Source organism: Aquarana catesbeiana, linkage group LG13 (genome assembly GCF_042186555.1).
Source record: "Aquarana catesbeiana isolate 2022-GZ linkage group LG13, ASM4218655v1, whole genome shotgun sequence".
In the NCBI taxonomy this organism is placed as follows: domain Eukaryota; kingdom Metazoa; phylum Chordata; class Amphibia; order Anura; family Ranidae; genus Aquarana; species Aquarana catesbeiana.
In genome coordinates, this window is record NC_133336.1 from 118,252,287 (window position 1) to 118,265,883 (window position 13,597).

The following is a 13,597-nucleotide window of genomic DNA, read 5'->3' on the forward strand; positions in this document are numbered from 1 at the left end:
CTACATAAACAGGAAATCATGACGTTTTCTATGGAAAACAGCAGAGCCAAGGTAAGGCCTTGTTCTAAAAATCAAAGAAAGCTTTTATTTTTCTGCACCAGGAGGTACATTAATGGTATAAGGGTACATAGAGCTGGAATTTAGAAAAAAATAAAGTGAATTTGTCTTTTAATCATTTACACAAAAAAACTAGTATGAGGAAAAGTCATAATTTTCAGGAAATCGGACTGCCTTGCACGGGTGTGTGGTACAGCCCCCTATAATGCCAGGCTTACAATATGCAAAGCACACCCACGCAGGTAATGGGTAAATTAATTTCAAAGAATCAGTTTGTCTTTTATACATGTATCATACAGGATCAAAGTAGCAAAAAAGCAGCAAATCATAATTCGCATATACAATAAAATACAATTCAGCGAAAAGTCCACTGAGATAGAAAATTATTGTTTGAGCTTGTTAGTGAATAAACTTGAGAAAAAAATTGACAAACCTTAGAAAGGAGATTAAAATAATGCCCGTCTATAGTACATAACATCCTTCCATTAAATATAACCGCTGAATGTGGCGACACCTTTACAATTTGCAAAGAATGCATGAAACTTTTGGACATTATATAAAAAAAAAAAAAAAAAAAAAAAAAAAAAAAACACATGATTTACAGCTTTTCATTCAATTTCAAAGAATTAAACTGTTGTACCGACATGATATGAACAATATTTATTCTGCAAAAGTTTTAATGGATTCCACACTGTGGCAACAAAGAATGAGCAGCTGTATTACCTATACCAGGTATGTGAAACTGGTGTTTTGTGGCTTCAATGAGATTTGAAAAACGAACATTGATCAAAATTAGAGAACACTTTCAGATACCTCCCAGTTATTGGTGTTAGTCTGGAACCTTGTGCTTATTTCTTTAATTATCTGACCCTATTTAACTGGCAGTCTAACTTTCCAGTTTTCACTGCCTTTGCAAGATGGTGAACCATTCTAAAGTGACTGAAACCCTCTTGCAGCAGGTTGTCCAAATGAAGACCAAATAGATGACCCTTTCAGCCATAGAAAGAGAAGTTTGTCGTTCCAAATCTGTGATTTCTAGAATATTGCATCTTTACAACCCACTCTGCAGTAACCAAACGTCTCATTAGCAGAAAGAGAACTGGTCCAAAGTTCACTTGAGTGATGAAAGCAAGTTTAATTTATTTGGGTTCGATGGGGAACATTATGTTCTTCGTCAAACTGGGGAAAGACTGAGCCCAAAGTGTGTAAAGAAGTCAGTGAAAGGTAGATGGGGAAACGTCATGGTTTGGGGGATGTTTTCTGCAGCAGGAGTTGGGTCCCCTTGTACAGCTTCATGGCAGAGTGAATGCAAATGTTTATCAGAACCTTAGACAACATCCCAGATCCGTGTAAAGAGCCAATATTAAAAAGTCTGCCACGTGACCGGCTGTGTCCAATCACAGCCGCTCACATGTACTCCTCACTCATCGCAGAACGGCGATGAGGAGTGTCCCTCGGACACAGCCCATCCCAATGAAATTGCCTCTTTACCACATGACCGGCTGTGTCCAATCAGCCGGTCACAGAATGTCAACAAACCGCGGTAACAAGATGTTACCGGGTTCTCCTCCTCACACACCGATTGTGTGTGAGAAGGAGATTTCGGTAACATCTCGTTACCACTTACAGTGCACACCAACACACACTGATTGACCCCCAATAAAGAGGACCTGTCACCACCCATATAAGTACCTGAGCACCTGTCACAGTTCATCTGAGTACCCAAGTACCCGTCAGCAGGCCACCAGAGTACCCGAGTACCTGTCACCAGGCCATCAGAGTGCTCCTAGCACGCCTGAAGGTACTACGTCAATGTTGGGCCTCTGTATGTGGACTGGCTGTGTAAAAGTCTCACATGTGGTATCGCCATGCTCAAGATGAGTAGCAGGTGGTGTTTTGGGGTGTAATTTTTGCTATATACATGCTAGGAGTTAGAAATATCTAAAATTGACAATTTTTTTTTTTTTTTTTTTACACAAAGGGTTTTCATTTTCTTTCCACGCTTTCTGAACACTTGTGTAAAAAAATTAACTGTTCAAAAGACTCATAATGCTTCATAGAATATACGTTGGGGTGTTTGTTATCCAAAATGGGGTCATTTTGTAGTTAATTCCATTGTCCTGGCACTCCAGGGCCTTCAAAAGTGTGATAGGTTGTTAGGAAATTAGAGGTGTAATTTATGCTCCTAGAACGCCTGACGGTGCTCCCTGCATGTCTGACATCTGTAAGTGGTCAGGCTGTGTAAAAGTCTCACACACGTGGTATGGCCATACTCAAGAGGATTAGCAGAATATATTTTGGGGTGTCATTTTTGCTATATACATGCTTTGAGTTAGAAATATCTAGGGCTGTCAACTATTTTCATAATCGATTAATCGGCCAGCCTATTAGTTTACCTGCACACAGAATGCATTATTTGTTTAGATATCAGGAATACAGTGCAGCACACATACAGCTCAGTACACCGTCCATACATGTCAGTAAATGCCTGAGAACTTGCGAATGTGTGAGTAGCAATGCCTCATGGAACATGTAGTCCAGGGCAGGAAGTCAATGGGTCTAAAGGCAGAAGTTTTTTACCTCGCTATAGGGGCATGCTATACTATAATTTGCAGCTTCCTATTGGGGCACTCTGAAGGCAGGAGGAGCCAGAAGCATCGGTGGGGGACCCCAGAAGAGAAGAATAGGGGCTGCTCTGTGCAAAACAATTACATAGAGCAGGTAAGTATAACATGTTTGTTGTTTTTTTTAAAAAAATCACTTTTAAGACTGTGCAGGGAAGATCATCTGAACCCAGAGAAGGTGGAGGCTGATAGACTGAAGGTAATAGAAGGCATTACAATTACACTTAAAGCAAACTTTTACATGGAGGCAAGCCACATTACGTGGGAGCAGGGCACATTACGTGGGAGCAGGGTACATTACATGTGCCCCAGTGTGAAAGGGGCCTAAACAAAAAATGTGATCTCTGAGTCTTATGATATTTACCAGATTCAACCTCCAATAGTATATACAGTATATCTCCTGTAATAGTATATACAGTATATCTCTGTCTGTTATTCTCAGAGTGGATTAGAGATTTTGCTCCCTAGCCATATAGTTGGTTATTTATATTTACCACTGCATATAGATTTTTAAGAATAAGTTGCCTTTTTTTTCAGCTTTACATATTAAATTATACACCACACATTTTTTAAAGTATACACCACACATTTTTTTAAAGGTTATTATCCGATTAATCAAAATAATAAATCGGCCAACAAATCGATTATGAAAATAGTTAGTTGCAGCCCTAGAAATATCTTATAAATGGACCACTTTGTGTAAAAAAAGAAATAAATAAATAAAAAAAAATATGTTTTAATTTTCATTCCACGTTTTCCGAAGACTTGTGGAAAAAAAATGAACCGTTCAAAAGACTCATTATGAGTCATAGACTTTGGGGTGTTTGCTTTCCAAAATGGGGTCATTTTGTGGGTAATTCCATTGTCCTGGTGCTCCAGGGCCTTCAAAAATGTAATAGGTCATTAGGAAATTAGAGGTGTAATTTATGCTCCTAGAACCTCTGATGGTGCTCCCTGCATGTTGGACCTCTCTGTGTGGCCAGGCTGTGCAAAAGTCACACACACATGTGCTATCGCCATACTCAGGAGGAGTAACAGAATGTATTTTGGGGTGTAAGTGGAAGTATGCACATGCTGTGTGTGAGAAACAACTTATGACAACTTTGTGAAAAAAAAAAATTCTTAATTTTCCCAAGAATTGTGGGAAAAAATTACAACTTGAAAAAACTCACCATGCCTCCTACTAAATACCTTTGACTGTCTACTTTTCAAAAAGGGGTGATTTAGAGGTATTTGTACTTTCCTGACATTTCAGGGCCTCAAGAAATGAGATAGGCCGTCAGTGCATCAGGTGTGATCAATTTTCAATGATTTGCACCATAGCTTGTAGACTAACTTTCAGAGATTAAATAATATCCACTAATTTGGGGTATTTTTACCAAAGAGATGTAGCAGTATAAATTTTGGCCCAAATTTATGAACAAAAATTACTTATTTGCAAAATTTTATCATAGAAACCATGATTGTTTTTTTGTTGTCTTTTTTTTTTTCTCAAAATTTTCGCTCTTTTTTCACTTATGTCGCAAAAAATAAAAAAACCAGTGGTGATTAAATACCACCAAAAGAAAGCTCTATTTGTATGAAAAAAAATGATAAAAATTTTGCTTGGGTACAGTGTTGCATTACTGAGTAATTGGCAAAGTGTGAGAGCGCTGAAAGCTGAAAATTGGTCTGGGCAGGAAGGGTGTGTAAGTGCACTGTATTGAAGTGGTTTATGTCATGTGCTAACAAAGTCTTACATAGAAGTTACATTCTTAACTACTGGGCACTCCTGCTGATGTAATTTGCTTCTGCTTCCATGGTTCATTCAGATGTATGTCAATGCCTGACCATTTACAATAAAGAATTTAAACATGCTTACCAGTCCAAAAATGGTATTTCATTAGTAGATTCCTGCTTATGGAATAAAACTATATCTGCCGATATACTTCTAAATTGCACAAAAGAGCACACACAGATACCCAAAGTGGCACAGCAGTACAACAGAGTTTAAGATTACCTTTTGTTTTCCTGTCCCTTTTGTTTCAGTGAAGAAGAGTCTCCTCCATTGAGTATCTGTTCTAGGTTCTTTGTTTCAACAGAGCCATTTGGCTCAGAGCCTGAAAGTCCAAGCAGAGAACGTACCCTTTGTGACCGAACATCTAATATTGTGTCTGTATACCCAACCTCTTGAAGATACCTGTAGAAGGGAACACATTTAAACAACTCAGAAAATCACTGACTTTTTTGGCACATGTACACTAAATGCAGGATACAAATCCACATCTGTTCTTATGGCAAAGTGAAAAACTATAAAGGAGATATATATATATATAGAGAGAGAGAGATAGATTATATATATATATATATATATATATATATATATATATATATATATATATATATATATTTTTTTTTTTACTAGAGTTTACCTTAAAAACAATATGCGACGGTCACATTTTTACATGCTTGCTATATAAATGCTGTAATTGTATTAAAAGAGTAACTCCACTTTTTTTTTTTTAACAAAAGTTTCCTGTTGGGTGATATACGTACATTGCAGGGATTTTACCCAACACTGCTGCAGATTCCTAGAAATAGCTGTTTGTCTGTGTCCATGTGGTTTGTGATTCTAATGGGAGTCATTTTATAAAAATCAATCAGCTGCTGAACTTGCAGGACTCTAATGAGGAACATAGCAGGGCCTGCATCCCTTTTCACGAGAGTAGCTCACCAAAAATGACATTTCTGATGTAGATGGATGCCTAACATCTGACTTATTTTTGCTATTTTTTTCCCCACAAAAGTGGAGATACCCTTTTAAAGGGTATCCATTAAAGGGTGTACTTGCTCAGCAACATTGTTTAGGTAGGTGGTACGTGTAAATATGAATGGCAGGACCCAAGGATTCCCAACAGAACATTACCCAAAGCATCACACTGCCTCTGCTGGCTTGCCTTCTTCCCCTACTCCATCCTTTTTCCACAAGAAAGCAACACACTACCCTTCCATCCACATGATGCAAAAGAAAAATGCGATTCATCAGACCAGGCTACCTTCTTCCATGGCTCTGTGGTTCAGTTCTGATGCTCACATGGCCATCCTAGGCACTTTTGGTGGTGGACAGGGGTCAACTAGGGCATCCCGAATGGTCTGCGACTATGCAGCCCCATACACAAACCGCAATGCTATTTTTTTTCTGCGTTCAACACATCAACTTCAGGGACAACATGTTTACTTGCTGCCCAATATATACCACTGACTTCAGATGCCATTGTAAGGGTCAATGTCATTCACTTAACCTGTCCGTTGTCAAAGTTTATGCTGACCTATGTATAATAAATGTACCCTTCTGCCAACTTCCATGCTCACCTTTGCTCTCTGTTGCACATGACTAGTTCCCCCTGAAGTCTGCTGAAAACCAGAAGTGTCCGTCTCCATTGGTTTCCCCTGCAGCTCTCACTGGTTCCTCCCTGTGATCTTACATCACTGCAGGATACAACAGTGATAGGAGGTCAGAGGAAGGAAACCAGTGAGAGCTACAGGAGAAACCGTGGTGCTCACCACTTACAGAAATGGTCTGTTTTCCAGAAGACTGCAGGGGGGACGGTTCTACCACACTGACGTGGCGAGTAGAGCAGGCAGCAAAAAGGGGTACGTTTTCAGTCTCTTTACAGGTATGTGCTTTCCTCATAGCATTACATGACAGAGTCTCCTTAAAGGAACAATGATTCAACCAAAATATACCACAGATATGCATAATGTGAGAACAGCCGTACAGGTTAGGGTTTTTGTATTTTTTATCCTGTCAATGCAAGCGGCATTGTTACACAAAAACTTGCACCAAAAAGGAACCTGTAGGGCTAAAAAAAATAAAGCTCCGACAACAGGGCCGTCATACTTCTTCCATTATTACTTGCCGAATCACTGACCTAGAACAAGCCCGGACACTTTGCTAGCTTCCTGTTTGCTCTGGGCCAGTGATTCACCAAGCAGGAAAAAAAAAAAGAGGAGGAGGAGGATAACAGCCTGAGAGCATAAGCATGCACCTTCAAAGACAGGTTCTATCTTGACAAGTTCCTTTATGGTAAAGGCAGTAAAATATATGACTTCGGGATAAGGTCGTTGTGCAATTTAGCATTAGCAACCTACTAAAAATTGACTTGTGGCCTGGATTTCTATTTAACAAAGCAAAGGGCAATATGCATAGACAAAGTAGCATCAGAAATAACCAATTACAACGGTTCCTATATGTTGCTTTACTTTGTATAAACTCAACTATACCCATATTGTGCGGTAAAAATACTGCAGAAACAATATATCACTCTGTCTCCCATATAACCATTAAAAGCAAAACTTTACTCATAACAACTTGATAAAAAATAATGTTCTTTAGCAAGGAACATACTTTCCACATTAATAATTAGGCTAGATTTGATTTAAATCACTAGTAAAAAGGCTTGATTTAAATCAACTCGATTTAAACCATAATTTTTAAAGAGAAGCTGTCATCTCTGTCCCGCAGCATGCTCCTCCTCTGACCCGCTGTTGACTCACCGACAGTGCCATTCACTTTAATGGAGGGCTGATGATGCATCAGTGACACAAATAGGCGAGGGATGTGATGGCAGCAGGTGAGTAGAGGATTCCCGGCCGGCTCCAGTATATATACGGCAGCCGAATGGCTCTGCCGCGTGAATCGCCGTATACATACTGCGGCCGCTCTAAGAGCCGTAGCAGATGCACCCGCTGCACGGTGGGGGACCCCATGTGCGTGGCCAGCGGGCGCAATCCCCGCCAGCCACCCGCGGTTGCGGGCACGAGAGCAGGAACGGGGATTTGTGTGTGTAAAACACACAAATTCCTGTCAGGGAAGGAGAAACAGATCGTGTGTTCCTACTAAGTAGGAACACACGATCTGTCCTCTCTCCCAGTCAATCCAATCCCCTCACAGTGTTAACCCCTTCCCTGCCAGTGACATTACACAGTGATCAGTGGCTATTTACTAGTAAAAGAAAAAAAAAAAAAGGAAGAAAAATGCTTAAACCTATCCCCTATTTTGTAGACGTTATAACACTCAATATACGCTTATTGCGATTGTTTTTTACCAAAAATATGTAGAAGAATACTATAGGCCGAAACTGAGGAAAAAATTTGTTTTTGTTTTTAAAAAAATTGGGATATTTATTATAGCAAAAAGTTAAAAATATTTTTTTTTCAAAGATGCTGCTCTTTTGTTTATAGCACAAAAAATAAAAACCACAGGAGGTGATCAAATACCACCAAAAGAAAGCTCTATTTGTGGGGAAAAAGAGGGCGTAAATTTTGTTTAGGTACAGCGTCGCATGACTGCGAAATTGTCAGTTAAAGCAACGCAGTGCCGTGTCACAAAAAATGGCCTGGTCAGGACGGGGGTAAATTCTTCTGGGGCTGACGTGGTTAATACCTTAATATAAGACCAGGTCTTATATTAAGTTTGGCTACAAAAAACATGTCCGATTTATTTACGGTATGTACAATAATCTACAATTATTCAAATACAATCATGTCATCTTCTGGAAATATATAGATATATATATCTATATCTCTATCCTGATCCTTTAAAGCACGATAGAAATATATCCTGATCCTTTAACCACTTAAGGACCAGCCTCGTTTTGGATTTTAGGCGTTTACATGTTTAAAACAGGTTTTTTTGCTAGAAAATTACTTAGAACCCCCAAACATTATATATTGTTTTTTTTCTAACACCCTCGAGAATAAAATGGCGGTCATTGAAATACTTTTTTTTTGCACCGTATTTGCGCAGCGGTCTTATAAGTGCACTTTTTTTTGAAAAAATTCACGTTTTTGAATAAAAAAAATAAGACAACAGTAAAGTTAGCCCAATTTTTTTTTATATTGTGAAATATAATGTTACGCCAAGTAAATTCATACCCAACATGTCACACTTCAAAATTGCACCCGCTCGTGGAATGGCGTCAAACTTTTACCCTTAAAAATCTCCATAGGCGACGTTTAAAAAATTCTACAGGTTGCATGTTTTGCGCTACAGTGGAGGTCTAGGGCTAGAATTATTGCTCTCGCTCTACCGGTCGCGGCGATACCTCACATGTGTGGTTTGACCACCGTTTTCATATGCGGGCGCTACTCACGTATGCGTTCACTTCTGCGCGCGAGCTCGTCGGGACAGAGCGCTTTAAAAAATTTTTTTTTTATTTTCTTATTCATTTTACTTTATTATATTTATTTTTGCACCGTTTTTAAAAAAAGAAAAAAAGAAAAAAAAAAAAATTTGGATCACTTTTATTCCTATTACAAGGAATGTAAACATCCCTTGTAATAGAAAAAAGCATGACAGGTCCTCTTAAATATGAGATCTGGGGTCAAAAAGTCCTCAGATCTCATATTTGGACTAAAATGACAAAAAAAAAAAAAATGCCTTTAAGACATATGGGCGGAGCTGACGTCATGACGTCGATTCCGCCCTCCTATGGTATGGAGACGGGTGGGGGCCATCTTAGCCTCACTCGTCTCTTTACCTCAGCAGTGACAGGTCCCGATCTCCTCCGCCGCTACCGACGGCTCCGGTAAGCGGCGGAGGGCGTGGGAGAGTGGCGGGAGGGGGGGTGGCACCTCTCCCACCGCCGATAATGGTGATTTTCGTTGCAAACCCGCCGCAGAGACCACCATTATCTTACACAGAACCGGCTCCTGTAAAGATGGATACCTCGGTTGTGGCAGCAGCTACAAGAGGCGGTCGGTAAGTGGTTAAAGCATGATAGAAAGCACAGTGCTTGTGCTGTGTCATTTATCACTCCCTAGGTTTCCTATAAGCCTGGAACAAAAAAATGCTTTTAAAACAAAAAAAAGTTCCTGTGTCCCCTTTCAGCTCAGGAGTCAGCATTATGACATTCTGTAATCCCAAAACCTTGATTAAAGTTCTTGTACAATTATGTAATCTGTTCTGTTAAAAGATTATATGATGTGCAGTGTGTCTCCTTGTATAACTTTATTGTGAAAAATACCTTATTTACAGTGCCGTTGGGCGCACACGTAACCCACCGGAGCTCCTCTTTCATGCCTTGAATACTGCAGAGGGAGGGACCGAGATTTCCGCTGACATCAGCCCTGATATGAGCACTGCAGAGGGAGGTGCCGCTGATGTCAGCTGGGAAGAGAGAAGATCTCTGGCAGGTCAAGTGAGCGCTCAGCTGCGCTGTAAATAAGGTATTTTCCACAATAAAGTTACACAAGGAGAAACACTACACATTATATAACCTTTTTTTTTTTACAAAAGATTATATGTTTTTACAAGGGCTTTAACTATGGCTTATTTTGAGGTAGGGCTTATATTGCAGCCATCCTAGAAAATCACGCTAGGTCTTATTTTCGGGGAAACTGAGTATTTGCAAACAAAAAGAAGGTTTCCTATATAGAATAAGCTGTCATGTTAGTAAAACAGCGATATAAGAACAGATTAAATCATACAGTTTGTAGTGTACATAGATTTGCAAAACAATGGGATAAAGGAAAATTCCTGAACTTTGTTTTATCTCATGGTTACTGTCAAATTGTGAGAATGCATCAATGCAGTGCACGTTATCTCAGCTTGTAGAGCTTGAATTCATTGAGTTTACCAAAAATTCAAATATTGCAGAATATACAGCGTCATGCTACATAACCAAGCTCCATTTCATACTGAATAAACTAAATTTTTAATGCATATTAAAAGAGAAAAGTATTTTTAGATAGATGTTTACTCCAAAAGCATATTAAAATAAATTTTATAAAAATAAAAAAAAAAATCTGATTTAAATGAATAAAAATCATTGATTTTTATCCACCCTACCAACATCCGTGTGCGCTGTAAATTGCCTCCAGCATTGATCGCATTTCCTCTTGCTGGAGGATGCCATTTTGCTGAAGCCCAGAGCCCCTGAAAAGCAGTAAATCATAAAGCGGAACTAAACTTGATTTAACCAAGTTTACATTCCTGGAATGCTGGGATTGCCAACTGTCACATTTGCTTGTGTTGTCAACCAATAAAATGGCTGGTGTCATAACTGATTACATGTGCAGCACCACGGCAGTTGCAGATCAAGCAGAAGTAGATTCCATGGCTGTAAAGGATAGTAGGGTTTAATTCCGCTTTAAGACTGTCAGCAGATTGGTCTCTACAAAATCAGCAGTGCCTAAAAATGGAGAGCAACTGAGCATGTGCAAAGCAGGGTGAGACTGTATATTAATGGGTTTTGAACAGTATAGGCCAGTGATGGCGAACCTTGGCACCCCAGATGTTTTGGAACTACATTTCCCATGATGCTCAACTACACTGCAGAGTGCATGAGCATCATGGGAAATGTAGTTCCAGAACATCTGGGGTGTCAAGGTTCGCCATCACTGGTATAGGACTTATTTTTAATGTTTTACATAGATATACCTGCAAAAGGGGCCAGCCTGAAGTGATCTAGCAGGACTTAATATTCTGACTTAAGTTCCACTAACTTGCTTTGCTACATCTGCTTGTAGCTCTAACAGATCTTCCCACTTAACCTCCTTCTGTCTGCATAAAATGGTTATTGTCTAGCTCACAGAAAATTACAGAACTGTGTTCCAAATAATCTAAAAGTGTGACATTAGCCAAATCTACCATAGAAGTATACACTCTTACTTACTGTCTTAAAAGCTGTCGCCCTTGCTTCCACGTCAGCTGACTATTCTGAGGTCCCACAGGAATCTCTGAATCTTTGGTTTCTTCTGGAAAGGACAGCAAACATACAGCCAGAATGAACAAAAGGATAGTTAATCTGGCTCAACAGCAGATTCAGTATTTACAAAGTCCCCACTGGATTTTATTACAGTGCACAAGTCCATGGAGCCCTTTCAACTCAGTTTGAAAAAGCAGCAGAGGTCCACACTGACCCAGTGACTGCTGGGGTCACCAATTAAAAAAAAAACAAAAAAAAAAACCCCTGCCTTTGAAAAATAACTGTGTGATCCTTTATTCTGAAAGTTATGCGTTTTATTCAGGATATTAATGAAGCGATTAGGTTTGTGGAGTAAGTTATAAATCATGTTACTCTAAACTAAACCAATCTAACAAATTGACAAAAAGACAAAATCGCTATCATGTGTCCTGTAAAAAAAAATGAAAGTAGAAGTTACTAAGAAACAAACTCTAAATCTACTCGCAGCAACAGTCTAGGACTAACCTATCAAGCTATGCAAATACATACCTTTTCTGAACCCGATCCGGTCCCACGCCGAGTTGTCAGCAGAGGCAGCTGACAACAGAAGTCCCATAGTAACTATGGGCGACGTCACTTTGCAGGCTTTTCTCAGCTGGCTCCTGCACACAGTATCCGCTGCTGACTGGATCGGCTTCAGAAAAGGTATGGCTAGCGATTTTTGCTTTACAGGGTTAGATAGGTTAGTCTAAGAATGTGGCTTGCGAGTAGATTTAGAGTTAGTTTTAGGCTGAACTGCTACTTTAATTATATTTGTGAATATGGTCTCTACCATTTTTGCATCCTTAATGCATTCAATTATTTTACCACTACTCTAACTTGTCAGGGTATATAGATATTGTTTATTTTACCGTGGAAAGGATAGAAAACTCCAGTACTAAAAAGTGTTAATGAACCCAGTAATATGAAAATAGTTCATTTGCCCCTCCCCCCAGCACCCACAGCTTATAAAGCTTCTTTTTATATTAAAATACTGCCACTATATACCTTTTTGGCTGATCTGTATACCATGGTCATGTGATATGCAGGCTCTGCCCGAGTGCTAAATGTTCAGGTTGGAGGACATTTCCACTATAGCCTTTGTCCATGTGCTGTTATGGGAGGCGGATCATCCATCAATCAAGATGCGACATCCCACCTACTGTGTTCTTTTTTAGTTACTGGGCATTGAGGAGGAAGGAACTGGGCTGTCATTTAGGATCTGTATACACACCCACGTGTGATGTCAATATCATGTGACCTGAAAAGCTCAGCTCAAACAGGAAATATTCTCTCCAGCAATAGAGACCCAACAGAGCATGTGCAGCAGTACTACCTCACTGTCTTATCTGGCCTTGCCAAGAGAGACCCTGCAGGAGGGGGAAGATCTGTCCATACAGAATCAAAGAGCCTTTTTACACAATACAGAGGATTAACCCCTTAAGTTCCACAGTGAGTATAACAAGCATAAAGTGTTTTTAAAAATTGGATTTGGGCTTTAAACAAGCTCCAATTGCAACAAAACCCGCTGTAGATGGAGGACAACATTCTCCCATGTTCCTCCTCTCAGCATAGACATAACAAATCACTTGACTAATCTCCAAGACCAGTTTTTAAATATAAAAAGGGTTTTTGTTTTATTGCCACTGTAGATATATAATGTAACATGCTAGGCATTTGTTCATGCAGATTTTTAAAGTTACAAATAGATATAATAAAACAAACCTGGTTCAAATGCTGGCATCTTCAATTCTCCTTGATTTAACTCTGTGCCATATTTTAATTTATGGTATTTTGCCCTACAACAGAAAAAAAAAAAAAGAAAAGAAAAAACACAAACATGATCAAAATGATAAAAGTATATGACAAGTAGTATGTCAACGTCAAGCACATTTCTCCCTTCTAGAGCAGCCACAGCCTACTACTGGACCATAGCCATAGGATCTCCGCTTCCTAAAAGTTATATGTAGCCACAGGCACTGTTCAGACAAATACTCTGCATCCATTGAACATTTTCTAAACCACTTAGACACTGTCAGAACAGAATAGAAACATTTTCAACTCCAGTTTGCATTTTGGGAATTGCGTTTTTTTTTTTTGCTGCTTTTCTTAGTGCAGGGTTTTTGATGGGAAAAGCAAGTGTACAGTAAAGTGTCTGACCAAAATAACTCGACCCCTAATCTAAAAATAACCCCAAACAAACCATTA

General features: G+C 39.3%; 1 protein-coding gene across 5 annotated transcripts in view; it reads right to left on the minus strand.

Annotated features, from left to right (window-relative positions):
- STRN3 (striatin 3) overlaps window positions 1–13,597 on the minus strand; it is a 115,514-nt gene that overhangs the window by 59,507 nt on the left and 42,410 nt on the right. For all 5 annotated transcript variants that reach the window (XM_073609175.1, XM_073609174.1, XM_073609178.1 and 2 more), the window contains exons 3-5: window positions 13,115–13,188; window positions 11,339–11,420; window positions 4,681–4,860 (exon numbers count right to left, since the gene is read on the minus strand). In XM_073609175.1, the coding sequence (XP_073465276.1) occupies window positions 4,681–4,860; window positions 11,339–11,420; window positions 13,115–13,188 (336 nt within the window). The remainder of the gene's footprint in view (window positions 1–4,680; window positions 4,861–11,338; window positions 11,421–13,114; window positions 13,189–13,597) is intronic.